Raw genomic sequence first — 23,272 nt, forward strand, 5'->3', positions numbered from 1 at the left:
GCCTTCATGCTCCCTTGCTGTGCTCATTTATCCTACTTCCCAGCTCTCCAGTCCTGCTTCACACTCTCATCCTCTCCAGCAAAGCAACTGAATGAACACTTTTAAAGTGTCTCTTTAAGTCAGTACAGCAGCTATGGGTACAACTTGGGAATATTTTGTGGACTGGAAATGGACTCCAAGATTAGAAATATCAACAGTTCATGTCATAGCTGGTAAAACTTGTCCTTACTGTACAGTGAATATGCTTGACTTATACAAGGGAGAAGAAAAGACACATCACAAGCAGTGTTTGATTTTAACACACTGGAAATAACACGTATTGGATGAAAATAATGGCAATCAATCAAATTACCTACTCAAACACATGGGTTGATTTAATGTAGCTAAATAGAAAAAGGAATTACATGAACTGGGCACCAGTCTCTGTAGTCTCCTAAAAATCTCTACCAGGTGCATATACGTGAAAATAACAAGTATTTCAGAATTGGGGGAATGGGGATAGGAGGGATGAGGGGGACAACAGGGGAGAATGACAACACAGGACCAAGAAGAGATGAATCCCAGCTGGAGCTGAGTTCCCATAGCTCAGCACAGTCACCCTGACGATCCCACCCAGCCACACTGGTGCTCCTCAGCCCTTGGTAAAGCTCCTCAGAAGCTGGAACACTGCTGCACTTTCAGACCTTTGGGATGAGGATCCCAAGTAACACATCCTCCCTTTGTATTTCTGGCTGCTGAAACAACAGAGGTATTTTCCACGTTCTTAGTTGCTCCTCAATTATTTCCTCATCTCCTACCATTCCCTGGACACTGTTAGTGCCTCGTGTATTTATGATGTTCTCTCCTTTCTCCCTCCCTTCTCACTTCAAGTACTTGGCCTTCATGCTCCCTTGCTGTGCTCATTTATCCTACTTCCCAGCTCTCCAGTCCTGCTTCACACTCTCATCCTCTCCAGCTCCCTTTGCACAGAAGGCTCCATTTGGTGCTTCATGTTTGTACTCCCTGTCCCACAGAGCAATTCTCTGAAGCTCTTTGAAGAAGAGCTGACTGTCTCTCTGTACCCAAGTATTTTCCTGCTGAAAGTCCTCCCCTGCAGCGTCAATGCCACCTCTGCCTCCCTCATGGGTTTTCTGGTTCATTTGTAAGGGACAAAACTACAAACAGTATTGAATCATACAGCTCAGAGAGAAAAGGAAAAAAATAAATAAAAATAAACATTTAAAAGCCCCTCACATGAAGCTGAAATTTGTTCTTTTTTTCCATACTCAGTTCTGCTCTTCCAGATGTAAATCATTACAAGGTCAGAACACTGCTAAACAGTTTTCACATTGTTTTTTACAGCTTAGCAGTATTTTATGCGAATTTCTCTATTAGTTCACAGTAACATGCACTTGCCCAAAACAGAAGTCTGCCAGTATGCACACAGTCATACTTAAATCTAAGATTAAGAGAGGTTTTGATCAGGGTTTTTCCACTGCTGTGCCTTTCAAAGCTCATGTTTCACTACAACAGGAATACAACAATGTAAACCAGAAATGCAACAGATGATTTTGATGTGCATTTAGCACAGCCAGATCAGTTAATAAAATCTGAAACATATTTCATCATCTAACTGGAACCTTTGCCAGCACTGAAACTATAAAGAATATGGACATATTATTACAGAGGTAGCTTGATAACAGAACGGGAAAGAGGACACATTTTATTTCCCAATATTCATAAACTTATTTTTGTAACTAAAGAAGCTACATAAAAACTACTTTGAAACAATAATTTTGGAAAAGTTATAGTGAGGGGGAAAAAGCAGTAAGTTACAGAAACAATAAAAGGAAAGAGTTCAATGCAACTCTTCCCTGGGTCCCACCAGACTAAAATCGTTTGAAACACGAAGTAAAACTAAATACATGGGCTGGTATCAGGCAGAAGTAAGACCTGATGGAACAGTCAAACAGCAGCTGCTGCCTTGTGAGACAGACAGGCACTGGTCACACAGGATTACACCTAAACACTGCTGTAGAATCACTCCTTCAAGAATTCCCGCACCTCCAAACTCAGATTATTTTTTTAAGTCAACACAATTTAAAAGAAATAAAATCCAAATTCTGATACGAAGTTTAATTAGAAAAAAACCTCCAGGAATCTTTACTTTAAATCACATCACAGAACCTGAAGACCACATTCTAAAATGAACTCAACAGCTTGACTAAGAAATGTGTTTAAGAACAAACCCAGTGGCATCTCAAACACTGTGAGTATGGTTTTATTTCCAGTGTACATTAATTAGGACCTATTTAAAGAGCAAAAAGTTAATTGTATGACTTCCATACTCCCCCCCTCCCACCAAGCTCCTGAATGCCACCAAATCTATAAACCCCCAAATATTAGACAAGTAGTTTCCAAGTAAGAGAGACTCAGAAGTGCTTTCTGTGGATGATCATAACAATTCCTACACAGGAACTAATCCCCTCTGGAAAAACATCGAGTTTACCAAATCAGGCATTGTGCTCAGAAGCCCAAGCAGGGAGCCAGATAGACATTAGGGCTACAAAACTGACATGAATTTGACAGAATTCAGTACAGCAGAAAACCAAACACACAAAGTGCAATTCATGTAGAAAGAACACCAAATGAAACACTACATCACTTCATTATCAATTTCTCTCCCTCCTGCAGTCCTACTTTCAGCTTGAGATACAAAAGGCAGCAAAACTGTTTATCAAGAAGAAACACATCTATCCATGAAAAGGAATCAAGAATATTTACCTAAAATCAGAAAGATAGGCAATAAAACCAGTTTCCATTGCTGTTTTCCCTTGTAGCTCCAAACAGCCTGAGAAGCAGCAGCACAAGTAGCCATGTTAGTCTCAATTTTCTGACTTAACATAGAGCTGAAGTTTTATCATTTATAATACAGAAGGTTCTTTCAGCCCCATGCAAACATACTATTTAAAACTGTCAAATAGAAATGCAGCCACACAGCAGAAATAAAAAACAGCAAGCCCACTGTAAGTAACCTTATGCTGACGGGTAAAGAAAAGCAAACGCCCAAGTTAGAGAGCACAAAAAGTTATTTATCCACTTCCACCTTTCCCCCCACCCCCTTCTGCTCCTACCAGGGCAGTAACAAGGCTGCCTAGTACAGAGCAGAACACTCAGCCTTCTGAAAGTCTGGTGGTGAATGTGGACTTCACAGATTCAGAATCATTAAGGTTGGAAAAGGCTTCTGAGATCATTGAGTCCAATTGTTAACCCAGCACTGCTGTCTTCACCACTAAAACCTGGCCCCAAATGCCACATCCACACATTTTCCCTCATATCAGTCTGCAGCTCTCCTGGCACAACTTGAGGCAATTTCCTCTTGTCCTGTTGCTTGATACCTGGGAGAAGAGAATGACTGGCACTCTCTACAAGCTCCTTTCAGGAGGTTGTAGAGAGAGAGGAGGTCCCTCTGAGCCTGCTTTTGTTCAGGTTAAACACCCCAGCTCTCAGCTCTTCTAGCTGCTCTCTCCTTGAAAAAGAAAATGGAAGCTAGAACAGGATATTGTACAGAACAACCCAAAAGAGGCATGAATTCTTGAAAACAACTGAGGTGGGGGGGAAAAGGTGAAGAAACAATCTGGAAAAAGCAGCTAAGGCACACATAGGCTGAAGGGCACATCCTGCAACACTGAAGGTACACTGCCCATGGAGAAATGAAGCCACCTGAGCACAGCACTGCCAGAGCTCTGACATCCTGAGACCCTGGGTATGACCCTGCAAGTCCCAGGTCTGATCCCTGCAAACCCCCAGGTGTGGTCCCAGAAAACCCACCCTCATCCCCGAGCAGCACCCCCCAGGAGCAGTTTTAGAGCTCTGCCTTGGACTGCAAATGCACATTTGGGTATTAATGAAGTTCACATGTGCCTGTGTGACACATAACCCACCTTTCTCATTTTCTGCTTTTGCATTGCTAAACAAAGGCTTTGACTGGCTCAAAGGTAAGATCTGTATTAACAGCAAGGCCTTCATCCATAATGCATAAGGCCACAATCACTAATGTGCTGTATTTGAATGGTGAGTAATCACACAAACAAAAAAAGGCTTATTAACCTCACACTGGTCAAACTATCAAGAATTATTCAAAAAAATAACCATAAAGGTCTTTTGAAAGGCTTTCTAAGCCTGTGAACGCAAGTTTCTAATTTTAGATTACACAAGTTTCTAACTTTAGATTTAGTATTTATATAAAATATAAATGGAGCTACTAAACTTCTACAGTCTTAAATTTTCACTGGCTTTTAGTTTATTAGAATGTGTAGCTTAATTAACAAAAAAAATCCCAGTAATTCGTATTTTAAATCAAACCTTTCGCCCTACAGAAGCTGAAGAGGAATTTTTTTATGCAAGATCTGTGCACACTGAAACCTACAAAGAAGTGACAATCCTCAGTGTCTTTTCAGTCTCAATCCCTTAACTACTTTTTTCACCCCAAGTCTGCTTCCTCAAGCATTTTCCCTTCCATTTTCTCCACTCTTGCTGTGTGTCCTGCCTGTTGAGGAGCAGGGGGAAAAGGGTCCCTCAAGCACAGATGTGCTCATGGGCAGCCACAGCCCTCTCTGAACTACACAACAGGCTCTGAGCTTGAAGGTTTTCTTCCCACAGTGCTGTTAAATTCCCTGAGCACAATTACAAAGGAGCGAGAAAAAAAAAAAAAGAGTGAAGGGAGCTATGAGGGAGGTGGGTAATTGAGAAAAAAACAGTGGGGGATGGAGGAGGGCACAGACTTAAATTTAACCCAGAATAGCAACAATGAAATGCTCTGCTTTAACAAACCCCCGAGAAGATAAAGAAGGCTCCTTGGAGTGCAATTTCTCCACAATATTTCAGCCTAGCAGTTGTGTGCATTCCAAGGTGACACAGGTACAACCTTCACAGTGCAGCAGAGGGGAGCCCTTCCCTCCTTACACACCTGAAATGTTACCTGCCCTAACTCTCAACATGGGAACAGGGCAGGAACTTCCAAACTCATGGGATTGACTAAGCAGCCAAATGGGAGCAAGCAGAGACTACAGATCCCCTCTGAGTTTCCAGCAGTTTGCAAACACTCAGCACCAGTGGTGAGTTATGGGCTGACATGTGCCCAGACACATACACCTATTTAACCCACTCAATTTTGTGACTGCTGCTGCTGTTTTTCCCTCTGTAAAAGAAATCATAGTAATTTAGAGACTTTTCAAGCAGTCTTACAGCACAGTTCTATTGCCAGCAGCCTACATGTCACGTTCTAGGACAAACTTTAAAAAAATATTCACAAAGAGTATTTAGGTGTAGCAAGAAAGTAACAAATATCATTGAATAAATATTCTTTTCATGGCAGTGTTTCTAATCAAAAGTGCTGAAAAATGCTTGCTACAGCAGCCTTGAACACCTGCACTTCACACTGCAGAGCCACCCTTCTGCCGTGGCCTTCAGCACAGCCTTTTTTGACACCAGAAATTAAAATCCACTAGAACAGCTCTATTGATCTTATCAAATAAACATGGACATCTCCCTTCCTACAGCAAAAAAAACACAATTACTTTGGAAGACCATGAGGAATACTGCAGCACACTTGTGAAACAGAGCATCATATTTCAAATTCTTACAGAGAAATTTTAACCTGTTATGAGAAATTGATTAAATTCACATAGTTGGGTGGATGCATGTCCATTTCAGTGCACTCATCTTGGTTGGGTAAATTTCTGCATTACTTAGGTCAATATCAGAAAAAATGCTGCTTTTAAAATTCTGTTAAGTGCTATGTTTATATTTCCTCATGTAGTTCCTCAAACTACATCTTCAGTTTCATAGTGACAACACAGAAGTAACAGTCCCATTTCCTCTCACAATTGCTTCTTGTGATTTTATCAAGAAAAGAGGTGAATTTCCCTTTTCTTTTAGCCTTGCAGCCTCAGTCACCACAGAGGCTGAAGCATCAGGTCCCTTCCTGCCCTTCTCCACCTGGAGAATTCAGCTACAGCCACTCTCCATCCGAAACACGCTGAAGATGGAGCAGGGCAGGCAACACATGGAACCAGTCTCCTCCAACTGGAAAATACCCAGGGGAAATTGGAAATAAAAATGCTGCTTCTCTGGTTAAAGTGTAGGAAATGTAAGTTTTCTGAAGCATCCTGGATATCATAGGTTCACTGACAGAAAACGGGAACTCAGGGAATCTAGAAGGCTGCAGATGGAGCTCAGCTAACACAGTGGAAGTCAGATCTGATGAAGGGGGAATGAGTGTGAGCTCAAGAGTATTTAAATTTTTTATGTGCATGTTTTGAAGAAAATCACAGACATTAGGAAGGAAAAAATACTTAACAAGTCTTAACACTGCTCTCCTGCCACACACAAACAAAATGGAAGCCTACACTCACACCCCAGCATGAGTTTTCTCACCACAGTCCCTGTTTTCTCCCAAGAACAATACTACAGTTGCAGCTACAACTTGTAAGTGCATCTTAGCTTTTCTAATCAATCCTGGTATCATTTGCCTACATGAAATGCAACCAAAAGCTTATTCTTCAGCCTAATGCCACCTGAGTTTTCAAGCTTCTTAGTTTTCAGATCCCTGAAGTTTTCCACTGGAGATGCAAATGTTCCTATGGACAACTGAGAGCTACTATAAATAGGATGCTCTCCTCAGCTGCTTTTCACAGAGCTGGACAGAAATAGCCAACCCTCCTACCCCTTCCCAGGAGTGGGGCAAAGCCTACTTCTCTGCCTATTTTCTGGCTCACAAGCTGTGAACCTTCTTTAAAGATTTTCCTCATTTTGGGGCAATTATCCAAAGCAGCCTTGCCCATGGAGCCAGAGCTCACAGGTACTGACCCACGGCCTTACTCCAGATCAGAGTCCGGGCAAAAAAATCACATTTCAGTATTGTGTGTTCATGTTCAAAGGTAAAATAGAACAACTACACACAACCACCATGCCTGGGAGCTTACCAGCTTTAAACACCAGTACTGCAGAGAACAGGTTTCTTATTTCCAGCAGCATTAGCTGCATGGCTAGCAGATTTTTTTACAAGGTCACAATTTGACTTACATGAGGAAAATAAATATGTTAAGAAAATCCTTTTTGCACCAAACACAACATGGCAGGCCTTGTATTCTTGTGTTTGAGACCTAATTTAAGCAGATACATTAAATTATACAATGTGTGCTTGCATTTATTAAGTCCAGATGTGGCTCTGAAAAGAGCTTTATCATTTTAGGGGTTTCCCCCCGCCCCCCATTGTTTTTCACTGGACAATTCAGAAGGGCATATGGCACTGCTTAAACAGCTTCCAGGATTTTCAGCCTGACAGCAACAACACAGCAATGCTTACTGCAAATCTGAGCCTTTTCAAGCTCTAGAGATGACAATAATTTTCCACTTCTTCTCCCAAAGTGAAAAATTACTTGCTGTATTTTATTATATTTTCCTACTACACTGAAACTCTACATGTAATGTTCACCACCAAATAGATTTATATTTTCATCAATTTAATATACTACTTTCTTTAAAATAAAGAACACACACACACGCTAAAGCTTTTCTTTCCCAGCATGTCACTAATTACCCCATTGCTTGGCTCTGCACTCGGTCTGGGGGGAGTGGGGGAGGTTCCTACGAGACACCCAGACAAGCAGATGGATTTGCTGCTCTATAAACACAGTCCTCAAGTCACATCTTGCTCCTTCTCCAGGTTGCTCAGTGACAAGATGCAAAAGGAGCCCAGCAGTGACAGAGGAGCTTGCAATGACACAGTTATGCTGGTCCTGGCCCACCACAGCCTCGCTGGGGCTCCCAAATGAGAAGGGCAATAAACCACCAGGCTCTGGTGAAGTCCCTTCTGCTGCTGAGAGCTGCCATGTCTCATCATGCTGTGAGAAGACTTCAGCTGTACCAAATCAGCATCCTGAGAGCCACCAAACAAGGCTTAAATACACAAAGACTAAGCAGGGGGGAATTATGGCCTGGGCACGATTTTTATAAATACAGTAAATCCAGCCACTGCTGCTTACCCAACAAGACTCATGAGCACTCCAGTAAGATTTTAAAGCACTGCCCTGCTTCTGTCCACAGAACTCCGCACCAGCTAAATTAACTAATCCAACTGAATTGTCCTGGAACAGATTTTCAAAACAGCTTTTATCAGCTGTGTTCAGAAGCAGTTGGCAACTCTTCCCATTTCCATAGTATTGTCCCAAAATAAGGATCAACTTCTCTACACTGATACACACTGCTCTGAGTGCCTCTGCCATCCTCTTCCAGGGGGTGGAGACCTTTGCTTTTAGTTTGGGGTTTGTTTGGTTTTGTTTTTTTCTTTCCTTTTGTCCTGTACGATTCCCACAAATACTGGAGTGGGAAGCTGTGCAGCAGCGATTGCGACATGACTGAAAAAAGATGCTTGGCAGAGTTCACACATGAACTGAACACCAACACAGCAGCCAAGAAGATTCAGCAGAGCAGAAGAACACACAGCAAAAAGTATTTTCTCAGGAACACGGGCTACAAATCCTCAGGCTTCAGTGATCCTTTCATCTACAGCAGCTGGGCATGATACAAAAATACACCCCATAAAGCAGAGCTCAAGATAGTTCAAGAGTTGCTCCTGTCCTGTTACCCAGCAATCTGTTGCTGACATGAGCTCTCCCCAGCTGAAGCCCTGTGAGTGCTCCCTGCACACAGGGGAAGCATGCACTCCTCTTTTCTATCATCCTGGATGCCTTTTTCCTCAGGGCTCTCCCCAAACTCAGAATGGGGAGACTCAGTCTCCTCAGACTCATCCCAAAATATTCAAAATGTCTTTTGACATTCAAGTCAACCTTCATTAGGACATGTACTGGAACACCCAGAATCCCAAAATACACAGGGAAAACAAAGAAATAAAGAGACTTAAAACCACACCTTAGCTCTGCCCACCACATCTTCACAAGTATTGCTCCCCTGGTGTCAAACACCAAGGCAGCAGCTTTTGGGCTGCAACAAACTACATCAGCTCACTGGTAAAGGCCTATTCTGATCCCCTCTCCTGACCTGCTCCCTGCAACATCCCTGCCTCACTCCTGGCTGGAGGCAGAGATCAGAGCTCTGCCAGCCCAAGGCTCAGGGCACCAAGTGCCTCATATGACAGTGGCATCAGTCAGACACAACCCACAGACATCTGGCACTTCTCTACAGCACTGTCCTTCCAAGATAAAAAACCTTACAAATTCAAATCAATATTTTCACTACTGCATTAAATTAGCACTTTTCTGTTTCACATCTAATCCCAACTGCTTTCTGTCCACAAAGTGACCTGCTCAGGGAAGTGATCTCAACACCATATGCCACTGCTTACCCAAGCCAAGCCAGCTCACTTGTTTGTCCTTGTCAACACCAGGCCAAGGCACAGAAAGCTGCCATAGATTTGCCAGCAGCAAACCTCAAAACATATTTAATACAGTAGAACCTGACAGATTTTTTGTGCTGGGGAAGCCCTCCTTGACAGTCATTAATCTCAGGAATTCAGAACAGTGCTCTCTGGATCAGAGAATTATTGGTATCTTTGGGACTCTTGCCATAAAACAGCTTAAGGGAAGACAGTGAATCTTATTTCCTGTCTTCATTCAGCATTAATGTGCACAGTTGGTAAACCCAAAATTACACCACATATGTTTCCAGCTCTTTTAATTCAACCATCTCACAAAAGTAATGAAGAGAGATCACTTCCATTTTACAAGACTTCATATTTCACTGCAGCAAGTCCACAAAAGCCCCAGTCTTTTAAATACAAACTACTTAGACCCTGCCTCATTTAAAATAAACCACAATGCCATTTGGTATATAAGCATTGCTTTTCTCTCAGAGAGTGAGCTTTGAAAAGCCAAAAGGGAACTAATTTTGGGAACAGAGATTAGTCTTATTAGAAAAAACATAAGGCAATAAAAAACTGCCTCTAGGCATTAAAATCTTCAAAATCAGCACAGTTTGAGACACTTTATTCATCACAGAAACTCCACATGCCCAAGAACACACAATAAATTTTTCAAAAATCTTTACAGTCAAGTGACAAGATACTTTGCATTAAGTCAGTCACGGTATCATTTCAGCAATGAGATCCCTGCAAAAGCACAGATAAAAGAACAAAACTGCCTGAAAGACAAATCATAAGAGAAAAATTAAAAGGGCCAAGGAGAAACATGAACAACCGTATGAGGCATATTAAGCATCTTTCAGATACACACAGTGGAACCAGCACATCCATAAACCCCAATGGTTTTCAACTCAATTTGCAGCAGCACAGTGGGGATTAAGGCAAGAACAAAGGACAGCTCAGAGAAACAAACCTATCATCAAACATGAAGTTGAAATAACCCTCCACACTTTTCAGAAAACTGTACATGGGCTAGAAATAGGGAAAGCACAACTGCATTATACCCAGTGACATTTAGGTAGTTTTCCTGGTACTGTCCTGCTGAAACTCTACTCACAAAGAGAGAAGGGAAATTTGGGTCAGAACATTCTCTGATGAAGATGCAGAACCCAAATCTCAAACAAAGGACAGCAAATTATTAAAGTATGATTAACTCATGTGCAATTAATAGATAACATTGTCCTAAAAGGCCTGATAAAAGTAAAATAAGAGACATAAAGCTAATAAAGTGTGAATGATTGTGAATTCTCAGAAAACTGTTCAAAAGTTAGAGTGGTCAGCAAAAGATTAACAAAAGGCTCCTCCTAAAACAAAGCAGTGACAGGGCTGTGTTTGCCTTCTCAGCTTAAGACATCCAGGTTTTGTTTTGATGCCATCATCTCTGTAACATGAATAAATCACCTGACCTACCACTACAGAATCAACTGTACAGTAGCCTTCAAACATATGCCTTAACACTTCATATCAATTCTGCTAAAATACAGTCCAACTAACCACCATGGATGAAGTCAGAATATATAGTTAAATAAAAATTATGAAGTTCTGTAGCCTGACAAGTAACTTCTGCTGGTCAAGCCCTGTCTCAAGTGATTTAAACTGACCTATATTTAAAGCAACTACTTTGAAATGATTGCTCTATTTTTGTAGGAGAAAGTAAGACTGTCCCATACTATCATTCTCAAGCATTCATCATGTCTCCTTTCCCTTCAGGGGTTCATTTTGTGGACCGATGCATTATAGCACCACTTTTGAAAAAAATCACAAAACAGTTATTTAAAATGCCAGTTACAAACACAAAAAGGATCTTTAACAAAAACATCTGTATTTAAAGTCAGTTCTCTTCATTCACTGCTAAAATATACAGAGCCTTGGATTTATTATTTGTGGGTCGTTTTTCCCTTTAATCTTAAATTCAGATTAAATTAGCACTTCTAAAAAACAAAACCCAGAGAGACTTCTCATGAGTGGAAAATTTGCCATGCTTATGAGCTCGAAGGCAAAATTCATGAAGGGAGTTATCTGTTCTCCTTTTAATTTCATATGCTGGTAACACATGACAAAAACAAGTTCTCTACATCAAGAATTCTAAAGCTGTGGCTCTTTAAACATAGTTACTTGTACACAGCAGCAAAATGCAATACCCACCCAAGGAGCCACTGCCCCAGGGCTCTGGCTCCCAGCAGGGGCTGCAGGAAGCCTTGGTGAGGATCTCAGGCTAGACCCCCACACCTCAGTGCTGTATGTCCACACTGTCCTCACCAAGTAAGAGCTGCTAGCAAAGCTCAAGCCAGTGAAATAAAACTCTTCTGCTTTTCTGTGTGGAAAATCCCAATTTCTGTTTCCTGTGACTCATCTTTAAAACCAAAACCTCCAGTGCGAAATCAAATGACAGAAAGTAGAGGGAAATTATTACTGGAACAGCAAAATGTCACTTCCAGACATGCTGATACACCAACACCCAAGCATGACCCATCGAGGCTGCCAAAGTATTTTTTAAAAACCCCAAAAAAACCATAAAACAGCTCTCCACACTTTACACAGGAACCAGCACCCTGCTGGGGCAGTGGCCAACATCCTAAAAAGCAGTGGCACTCACCAAAATTCTTTTTTATCAAAAGGCAAGCCTATGCCATTGATCAAAGTATCCAAGTATGTAGGAAAACAAACTCTAAACCAGAAGAGAAGCTCCATGGGCAAGAGCTGCCGGAGAGCCAGAGCCCCCAGAAGGACAGTCTGGAATGGATGTCAGCCACAGGGTTATAAAAAGCATCCCTGTAAAAAAAGGATGTTTTCCCACTATCATTTTAGTCCTCTTCCCTTGACTGTTACTTTTTGCTTTGGGCTTTCAGTAAATACAAAAAAAAAAAACCCTTAAAAACAAAGTAAAACAAAAGCATTTACTTAATGGAAAAAATTAATTTACATGCCTTTGATTAGAGAGCAAAAAATCATTGTCAAGCACATTTTAGAGTGTACACATGGCATTCTACCTAACAGCTTCTAAATTGCCTTTCCATTTGGTTTAGCCAAGGTTTATTCAAGGAGACCCACCTCGAGGCTTCTGCTGCCAGTCACAGATGTTTCCAATGTAATGCAATGAAAGGCCTGTGTTTGCCCAGTAATTGGGTTCTCAGGTACCAATCCTTGGAGGAAAAAGAAAGCTGCTCTTCAGACCTACCTGCAAACTCCTGTTCCTGAGCTGACCTAAGGGCTAACCAATGCAATTAACATTGACAGGGTCCTAAATTCTGTCTTACCTCCTTAGTTTGAGGCTGCAGGAGCACAGCAGGATTCTGACACATTCTTTGGATGCAGGTGTACTGCCATCCTCTGTCCCTGAACTGCAAGAATTGCCCCCAGCCACTGCACTGACCTTCCCTTTGCACTGCTCTAGGCAGTCACACAGCACAGAGCAGGAAGAAACACCTCAGCCACTGCAACCTCTTCTTCTGGCCAAATAGAATGAAGTATTCCTACATATATTCTGTTTGCACTGAAGGAAAATGTCCATTTTTAGTCAACAGCCTTATAGATAATATTTACAGAGACAAAAATACACAGTCAAGCACAGGTCATCTTTCCATTCTGCAGTGTTTCTGATAAAGTGAAACACTGAAAACTCTAAATAAAAACAATGTAATTACATTTTAGAATAGCCTTAACTGACAAGTCTATCAAAACCAGCTATCCTTTTGTCTCTAATGCTGAAGTTTTAAATTGTTTTACAACCATGACCATTTACATAAACAAAGAGGAGAAAAATAAAAACACGTGTGGACTAATAAACACTATAAGAAAAATACTTCTCTACTCTTTTCTGTAGATTTGGCCCAAGACATAAAACAAGAGGGAAACAATGACAATTCCTAATAAAACTTTAATATGCCAGTCATATTTGGTTTGGAAGTCAACCAGTTTCCCAATCCAATGGGCTTCCCAAACAAAAATGTTCCATTGATATAATTATCCATTAGAGACATCAGAGTATTCTTCTAGCCAGCAGTGGAACATTTTTTTCATGTTAACTTTTAACACTTTCAATTTCCTACACTGTTTAAAAATTCAAATATGTACAAAATCCAGTGGCATTTGCCATTCAAGAGAGGTTCCTTCTGTTGCTGATTGCTCCAGGTTTAACTCTGTACAATGCATTAATAGTTAAACTGAACTTGAGGGCACACCTACCCCCAGCCCTTTGTTTTGTTTTGAAGTCCAGGCCACACAATTATATTAAAGATGCCTAGAACTGTTAAGGCTTGTATATCTTCAGCAAGTATAAACTCCTTGTTAAAAGTCTTCTATGTGCCTACTAGAAATGGTAACCAAACCTGAAAAAACTCTGAACAGGTATTAAAATATCCTAGTAAATTTTCAAATGTGTCTCAAATGCATTTCACCTATCATCCACCAGGAATGTTCAGGGAAAAAAAATATGGCATTATTTATCACAATAGAAACACAGAGTTTTAAAACAGTAGGACTTCCTGAAACCAGTTCCCTAACCCTACTGCTCCTTGTGAAATTGCCAGGAAAGCAGCGAGCCCCTTGGGCAGACAGAGCTCAACACAGACCCTGGGCGTTTTGCTCCTGCTCAAGGACATGAAGAGCAGAACCAGCCAAGTGCCCCATTGCCCAAAATGTACAGGACACAGGACCCTGGCAGGAAGGAGCGTGTCTCACAGGACCCACAGCATCACATCACCTCGAAGAAGGACTGCTAGAGTTTAAAAAGAGTCTCCAGCTGTGCAGCAATCTGCTCACATGTCTCCTTCCAGCCAGGATAAGAAGATGAAGATGCAGCTGGCATTTGATGCAGCCAGCCAAGCCAGCACACACATGACAAACATAAAGCAACTGCTCCAAGAGCTGCTTGCCCTGCCCCTGGGACAGAGCTGAGGACAGAGCTGACCTGGATCCTGGCCAGCTGCTCCATGTCCACCCACTGAAACTGCTGGTGGGAGAGAACACTTCCAGCTCTCAGAGCTGTTCGGAGAGGCTTTGGGGGAAGCTTTCTCCATGATCTACCCTGTGAGCTGAGCTGTTAGTATCCACAGAAAGCACCAGCCTTGTGGTGAAAACAGCACAGGAAAGCAGACTACAGGACTCAGAAATCACAAGGGAAGAGAAAGGGAGCAAGAACAACCAAACACCACAACAGGGGACAGAGCTTTCTATGATCTATTGGTTCATCCCCAGCTACCAACACTGAAGATTCTGAGGTCCTAGCCTGGTTGTTTTCCCCAGCATTTTTCTCCTTGTGTCTGAACTCGATATGTGACAACTATGAGCTCTGAAACAACTGCCTCAAGAGTTTGTCTTACAAGCAAGAACAGACTTTCTAGGACTGCTCACACGACCACCCACCACCTCCACCTCATCGTGGCTGCAGCAATCACTGCTCATAAAGCAGCTCCAGGTCCTTCCCATCACAGCACATTAAAGCCAACCAGCATCCTTTTCTGTTTGACTGGGTGGCAAACTGCTGCAAGCAATTCCTGAACCCTCACAGCTGAAGCAGGAGCCAGAGTGTGACCTTGTCAGTGTGGGCTGTTTGTAATAGAGTCAGAACCTACAGAAAAACAGCTGAGCTTGCCCTTTACTACTCCCTTTGCTTCAGTCAGCTACAGTTCACAAGTCTGGCTTCAAATGCCACAGTTCCACATGTGGATAAGAGGGATAAAATATCAAGCATTTACAGGAGTTATGCTCTGCTCTAAAGCAGAAGTTTCAAAATAGAAAATATGTATCACTTGTATAAGTATACACTTAGTGTTACTGTTTTGCTTCTATAAACAAATTTATTACAGAAAGGAACAGACATTTTCAACATTTCATGCTTAGAAAAGCAGTAGCATATTTTAAAATTACCAGCCCTCCTCCACAAAGCTGTGCACTGCTTGCTAACAGAGATTCACAATCTCACAACAGCATAAAACATTCATTTCCACTCCAAATGCTTCAGGAGGTACCTCCCTTCTAACAAAACAAATCAGTGGCTTGGGCATTTTCCTTAGTCTAAATGTATAAACACTCATTTTCATTCCAGGAACATAAACCATATTATCAATCATTTAGGCTGGGAAAGACCTCTAGGATCAACACCAACCATTAACCCAGCACCACTGTGTTCACCACCAAACCAAGACCCCAAGTGCCACATCTGCATGTCTGAAATCCCTCCAGAGATGGTTCCACCAGTGCCCTGAGCAGCCTGCTCAATGCCAAACTACCCTTCTGGTGAAGAGATTTTTCCTTATACTCAATATAAACCTCCTCTGGCACAACTTGAGACTATTTTACCTTTTCTTATCACTTGTTACCTGGGAGAAGAGACTGATCCCCACGTTGTACAACCTCCTTTTGGGTAGCTGTAGGGAGTGATAAAACATCCCTGAGCCCCCTTTTCTCCAGGCTAAACACTTGCAGCTCCCTCAGCCACTCCTCATCAGACTTGTGCTCCAGTCCCTGCACCAGCTCCACTGGGGAATTGCTCCAGACCCCAGAGCCTGTCTTGTCATGAGAGGTCTGTAGCAGGATGCTCTGCCTAAGCTGTAAAACAGCTCAGATTTTACCCTGTTTGCAAAGAAGTTGTAAGTGCTGGATGGAGAAGGAGGGGTTCATACTAATTTTGGTGTTGAAGAATGCTGAGACCAGCCAGACTCACCAATCCCAAAGACCAACATTCTGAGGATGTGAAAAAACATTTCCTGACAGAAGCAGGCACTGATGAGGCTGTGACAAAGTTCCTGATAAAGCAACAACAGGTGATAGCACTGGTAACTCACCTGAAGCTGCTGAGCTGCAGGCTGCCCAGCTGGCACAGCTCACCCAGAAGCACAAGGTGATCCAAGAGAGTTTTGGTTTTGCTGTGGAGATGAACTTTGCTCCAAGTTTGGACTAACTGCTCTACATCCTGAAGCTGGCAGAAGTTAAAGTATCAGGCTACCTGAATGTCTTGGCTCCCAGTGGACTGCACTGCAGTTCTCATGGTGTAAAGGTCTCTGTATCACTGTTGGTATTGGCACTGAGCTCCACCTTGGCTGCCTGCTGCAGCTTTTTAAAGCACTTCTCAAACATTCTTATCTCTAGCAGAAATGTTATGTTCTAATTAAGCAGAAAATCATTTTATCTTTAGATGAAATGTGATTCACTCTCCTAAATGCCTACCTCCTCATCTCTAAATAAAACTCATTTAGTTAACAATTCAGTTTCATGTTTCAGCTGCAGCTCCTCCAGGACCTTCACCCTATGCACAATTCATAACCAACCCTACAGCATCAAGGGCAGAGCTATAACAAGCCTAAAGGGCAAAACAAGCTGCAGTCAGACCCCTGGCTGGTGCCCAGAGGAGCAATTCAGAGCCACAGGTCCCTTTATGACATGCAGACGAGTTTAAGCACACTAAAATAACAGCAGAAAACCACAAAGTTTCTTTCATCTTCTCTCCCTCCCCTTTTTTAAGCTGTCTGTCATGTGCAAAAGACACATTCTAATGTAATCTTTTGGGTTTGGGGGTTTTTACACTGTGCAGAAAAAAGCACAGCCCAGAAGGACTGTGCTCAGCAAAACACAATGAAAGGTGACAACAACAACAAAGAATGTTATCCTGTCCTGTGGATATCCTGTACTTTTACTTGCCTTCTAACAGCAACTCACTACATTGCTGTGCATTAATTAGTACAAACCACATTCTCACAAAGCACAGCTTTACCTATGAATGTTCTGCTGCAGCAGGTGATGATCAGGCACAGGGCTCAGGGCCCATCTGCACTGCCCTGCCTTCTGCACCACGTCCTGCTCAGCCTCCAGGGCCCTCTGCACTGACCCATCTGAAGCACACTTTTACAATTTTAACACTGTTTTACAGCAGTTTATCTGCTCTTGAACAAACTGACCACTTCTGATGAACCAATCCAAATGCCTGAAGTTCCCTGATGGGAGGGCACAAATCTGGAGAAGTTCCAGCACTCAAACCTCTCACAGCAGTTTCCTAAATCCCATCTGGTCTGATGCAATGTAAAATAGGAATTGCAGCAGTTTTCACTCCAATGTCGTTTGCCTACTTTCATGGAAGGATTCAATCACACTCAATTACTTAACTGCACTCCAAAATGCAGATTTTTTTTTAATACAGTAGCCTGATTTGAACTCTATAGATCATATAAATTCCTACACAGTACACAAAAGTATTTCTTACTTTTTTTGGAAAACAAGCAAACAAAAATCCTTACAAACAAACCAAAAACCCCAAAATAAACCCCTAGTATTTCAATAAAGAAAGAATGCTTAATCATCATGTAATCATGGCAATTTTAAACACACTTATAGACCACCATATGTGGAAAACAAAGCATGAGGACACTTACAGAATTGTAGACTGAGGCTCAAAAAGGCTAACAAGGCTGCCAAGGCCAGCAGGAACAGAAAACGGTTTCGGAAAAGCATTATTATTCACTCTGCTTGCTCTTCATGGTTTCATCTTCAGATATCTGTGGTTCCTGCAAACAACAAAATATATATAGTGGCAAATATATATTTCAGATGTGGAAGCATCAGTTACTCTATAAAGGCAAGCACACGAGGCAATTCAAATTGGCAACAACAAAATGGAGAAGTTGCCTTCACCCTAACAACAGTGTAATACAGGTAACTGTATTTCCACAACAAAACTTTTAGGTAAATAAAAAAGATTTCTATTTTCCATAAAATTAAGCTTGCTCCTGATAACATAGGGTTAATACTCACATTCACAATTCTTAAGATAATAAAGAGTAAAGCTGTCAGTCCCACTATACAGTAAACAAAAAAGTAATTAAGCCTCAGCAGTTGTTAGTCATTGAAAAAATAAAAATACAAAAAAAAAACAAGCCCTCTCCTGAAGACATCCAAGCACACTATTCCTTGCAAAACGACATCCTGAAGAGTACAGAATCTGCTCAAGTGGCCTGTTTTCACAGATGTATGTTCTCCTGTGGAAAACTGCTCTATATAAGGGATGAGAGGGGGTTGCTCTCCCCCCTTACATGCCTTTTTTCTTTTTTAAACAACCAGCTGCTCTTATGTGCAAGAGATGCCTCCTCCTAGCACTGACAGTGTACTGCAGGAAATTGGTTTGTCTTGAAAGAAATCTTCTGAGATTCCCAGATCCTTTGAACTGAGTTCTGTTTATGACTGAGAACATTCAAACCTGTTGACAGAAAGTAACTTTTTTTCCCCTCCACCTTTCTTTTTGCCCCTGAACTTATTTCCTCACAGAAAGAGGCCTCTCTTTATTTTTCCTGCTTTTGAAAATGACAAGTCTTACATACACATGTAATTAACACATATTTGCTTACCAAAACTCTTCTGGATTCCAAAAACTAACCATCTTAGCAAGATTTTAATCTCTAAGTGCTGATAAAACCACAACCTCAAAATTCTGATATTTTCTACACCACTCCCTTCCCCCCCAATTCATTTTCTTACTGGTATTTGAAAAGGTCTCAGGAATCACTGAACTTATTTTATCCACTGGGGTTTGGTCTTGAAAATAGTTGTGTGATTGCACTAAGTGAAATCCATTACACACATACATTTTGCAGGACTGAGGTCTTTCCATCTCATTTTACTTGGACAATTACCTTTACAGCTTTTGGAAACTGTGGAAAAATGGAAAGATCTGGAGATTCTGAGAAGCAAGAAACCAGAGTCATTACAGTATTTTTCCCAAAGGCTAACAGCACCATAAATGGCATGTGCAAGCAGTAATAAAAATAAAGTAAAAAGAGAGGGAGGGGGAAAGTTGGAAGGAACAATTTTTAATAGTTCTCAATTTCAAAAAATCATAGCCCATCCAGGAACATCCCAGTGAAGGGCAGGCAGAAGCAAAACTGAACTACACACTGCAATTCAACAAAGCTGTGAAGAATAGAAGGTAAAAGGATTAGTTTATGTCAAACACCAGGAGAGAATAAAGTAGTTCAACCAAACAGATGGGACAACAGAAGGAACCGCAGGAAAAAGCAAAAAATAGACTTAGCAGGAAGGAGAAGGTAAACCTTTTAAAAAGCTCTCAGGAACAAGAGGTCTTGTGCAGTCTACACAGATTAATACTGTTGTTGCACAAAATAAAGCTGCCACAAAAAAAGAAAAAAATTAAAGACTGAAAAATGGGAGATCTTACACACTTCATATTAGCAAAATGTTTTCCTGAGTAAGCTTAATGAGCTTCAAGCCTTAATTGCAAGATCAGAAGCTTTAAAACATTGAGTGTGAAAGGCATCATTCAAGAAATTACAAAGTGGAAAGATTTTTCTTTTGAATACACTTTGGCTTGCTAACAAATTAAAAGTTGCTCTGTTGTGACTTACGAGGCATAGGAACAGCTCCTGCTGAGAGGCTGTTAATTAAAAGCCTGTCAACACAATTTGCCATCAGCTCCTCCTCGGCAAGAGGCTGCAGGAAGCAGGTGAAGGGATGTGAGACTGAGTCCTGCAGCCTCTGCTCCTCCGGGCTGGCACACGAGCAGCTCCCAAGGCAGAGCTCACTGGGCAGCACAATAACCACTGTGGGCACTCACTGCAGGGAGCATTGGCGAGCTAAAAAAAGATAAAGCATGGAGGGGGAGAAATAAAAGTAAACCAACCTTATCTTCCCACAAAACTATTTTTACATGCAGATGAAACAAAACAACAAACCACACAGCAGAACACATCCGGGGTGTTCAGGAAAGACAACCAGAGAGCAGGAGCTCTGCAGAGCATCCCCTGCTAAGCTGACATTCAGGCTGATCTTCACCTGTTTACCCAGAGGGCAGGTCCTGCCCAGCCTCAGCATCTCCACACCATGAAGGGATGATTCCATCAACAGCAAGGGCAATCCCACCAGCAGCTGAGAGCAGCACCTCGCTGCTGCAGGAACGTGGTTCAGAGCCAAGGAAGTGCTCACTGCTTTTGGAGGGCACTGAGCACCACAGCGAGGTGAACTCGGTGCCAGGAGCAGCAGCTTCTGCCCAAAATTCAGTGATTGATGCTCATCTCTCAGACACGGAGGTTTAGATTAGATATTAGGAAAAATTTCTTCACAGGCTGCCCAGGGCAGTGGTGCAGGCACCATCCCTGGAGGGATTTAACAGACCTGTGGATGTGGTGCTCAGGGACACGGCAGTGATTGATGCTCATCTCTCAGACAGGGAGGTTTAGATTAGATATTAGGAAAAATTTCTTCACAGGCTGCCCAGGGCAGTGGTGCAGGCACCATCCCTGGAGGGATTTAACAGACCTGTGGATGTGGTGCTCAGGGACACGGTTTGCTGGTGGGTTTGGCAGTGCTGGGGGAACAGTTGGACTTGACCTTTTCCAACCTAAACAATTCCACAATTCTGTTTCTATAAATACAGTAATTGATAAAGATGACCTTTACAACTCCAAACATTTCAGTCACACTAATTTTAAATGTGACACACTTAAACAGTTTAGAAAATCATAAGGATAGTCATTAAAAAAGCATCCTGCATTGAAATGCAGGTAAGTAAAAGGTACTTCTCAGCCACTTTTTTGCATCATATCTAACTAATACCTATCTACAGAATGGGACTTTTCCTTTTAAACACAATCCAAAATCTCAACTCATCAAAACATGCCAGAATGACTCACAGCACTTAGAGCACCCTCAGTATTTACCTAATCTCACACAAGTGCTGGTGTAAGGTGTTACTGCAAGCTCACACAGAGGTAAAAACAGCCTTATGGTTGAAGGCCAGGCCAGGGAGTCAGGAAAAATTAGTAACTACCCAGAAATGCTGGGGAAAGGCAGGCAGCCTGGAGCCCAGGCGAGGCAGAGCAGCTGGCAGCACTAACCTACATTCTGCCCAGCACTGGAGGGGCACTGCCAGCCAGGGCATCACACAAAACCTCCCCCTGGCAGCACCAGCAGCTCAGCAAACCAGAGTCAAGGCATTTCTCGACTGGCTACACTTCTTTGTAAGTCAGGCCCTGAAAATAACTTTACATCAATGCTTTCAAAGCATTTGTGAGATTATATGAGACACTAAACTAGCACTGCCAAACTCCTGTGCCAATTGACTGATGCTGTTACATCCTCTAAATCACCAGCATCATCTATAATACAAACCTACTCTCCAGCATGAAGCATAAGCACAGAGTTATACTGACTCACCATGACAGCTTAAATGAATTTACTTGATTAAAACAGCATGTCTCCATAAATAATCAATAGTACTCCTCAAAGTCTGCCTCAATAAAATTACTGTATTTATCTGATGTGCTACATCAAAATGACATTGTCTACTGAAACATTAGAGAGCAAAAGTGGTCACAATGAAAAAAACAGCAGAGACAAATGGAGACTTTGCCCCAAAAGGAAGGCAGTGCTCAGTCTGTACATAACTGTGTGCCAAAGACAGAGAAAAGTGTATTTTGGAGCAAGTTTATAGCGTGTAGGAGGAAGAACAAAAATCCCACAGACAATATAAGGTTATTTTGAGTAAAATTCATAGACAGTCTTAGAAAAGGTCACAGAATAACAGAGGGACCCACCCATTAGTCTGATATCTCTACACTGCATAAGAGATTTTAACTATCATTCCTTTTTTATATATCTTTTGCTTTTCATCTGTATCTGTAGGCTTAGTTTTTGACAAAGCCTGTTTTGAAGGCATCTGGATTGAAGGTGACAGCTCCTGTCACAGTTATAATGAAAAGTTCTGCCTTGACTTTAACTTGTGATGCTCCACCAATCACTCCCCAGCCATTGGGCAGTAGCCTACCAGGCACATTTTTCATCTACTCACAAGTCCAGCCCCCAGACAACTTCAGACAGTGAGCTCATACTCTTGAATTAGCAACTACAGAAAACAGTTGTGTCAGCAAATGGCACAAGTCAACCCTTTCCTTTGGCACTTTGAGTGATTTGCATTTTTTTCCTGCAGGAATGAAAAGCAGTGGCTGGGATTTTCTGGTCATGACCAAATGGACCAGAGCTATAAAGATCCGTGGCAAGAACCAGAGCAGAGTGGAAATGGGAACATGCAGCAGAACCAATTCCCCGGTCAGCATGACCTGCTTAGTTACTGATGCTTGTAATTGTCACGGTGAGGAAACCCTCACAAAACCCCTGCAGTCACTGTAGCAGCAGCAATTTCACTTGATCATATGATCCCTGTAACACTGAGGGTGCATTTTGCAGAGCATCACAAAGTACCACAGCATCTGTGATACTGTTCAGCACAATTCTCCATTTCCCCCTTGGAAAAAAAACCAAGAAACATATGCTTTTTTTTTTAAATAGCATTTAAGAAAAATATGTCACAACACTTGGTGCAAATAAATTCATTTCTAAAAAGAGTAAAACTGGTTCAACATTGAAAATATTAAATAAAACCTGCTCAGTAGTGTTATTTGTGTGAGCCCTCCCACGCCATGAGTTAAACTGGAAGTCAGTAACCACAGGACACACAAAACTCAACTGAAAGTACAAACAGGTTAGCAGCTTCATGAAACAAAAACAAAACAAAACAACAACAAAAAACCTAAGTGAAGATAAAGAAAGCCCTGATAAAAAAGGCAATTTGTCCCACTCCACAAGTAAAGGATGGAAACAGCAAGAAGCAGTGCCTGTCCAATAGAGAATGGCTACATGTTAATATGTAAAAACTAACAGTTACTTATAATTTTATTTTTTTATTACTTAACATTTTACCAACAAGTATCAGATTTTAAGAGAAAAACAGCTAAGATGCTGAAGTTTAATATATCTTTTAGCACACTAAAATATCCTCATCCAAATTTTTCTTGTCTTCTGTTGGCAAGCTTCCTCCTTACCTAGGCAGTTCTAAAATCCCCATACTGGCAC

At 41.7% G+C, this 23,272-nt stretch overlaps 1 protein-coding gene across 7 annotated transcripts in view; it reads right to left on the reverse strand.

The window, feature by feature from the left end:
- PXYLP1 (2-phosphoxylose phosphatase 1) overlaps window positions 1-23,272 on the reverse strand; it is a 48,531-nt gene that overhangs the window by 15,772 nt on the left and 9,487 nt on the right. For 6 of the 7 annotated variants that reach the window (XM_039722408.1, XM_039722406.1, XM_039722403.1 and 3 more), the window contains one exon: window positions 17,788-17,919. In XM_039722408.1, coding sequence (XP_039578342.1) covers window positions 17,788-17,866 — 79 coding nt within the window. In that variant the 5' untranslated portion in view covers window positions 17,867-17,919. Of the gene's footprint in view, window positions 1-17,787; window positions 17,920-18,166; window positions 18,309-23,272 lie in introns of those variants that run through there. The other variant, XM_039722409.1, reaches the window with a different exon arrangement.

Source organism: Passer montanus, unplaced genomic scaffold, assembly GCF_014805655.1.
Source record: "Passer montanus isolate IOZ18808 unplaced genomic scaffold, ASM1480565v1 scaffold48, whole genome shotgun sequence".
Classification (NCBI taxonomy): domain Eukaryota; kingdom Metazoa; phylum Chordata; class Aves; order Passeriformes; family Passeridae; genus Passer; species Passer montanus.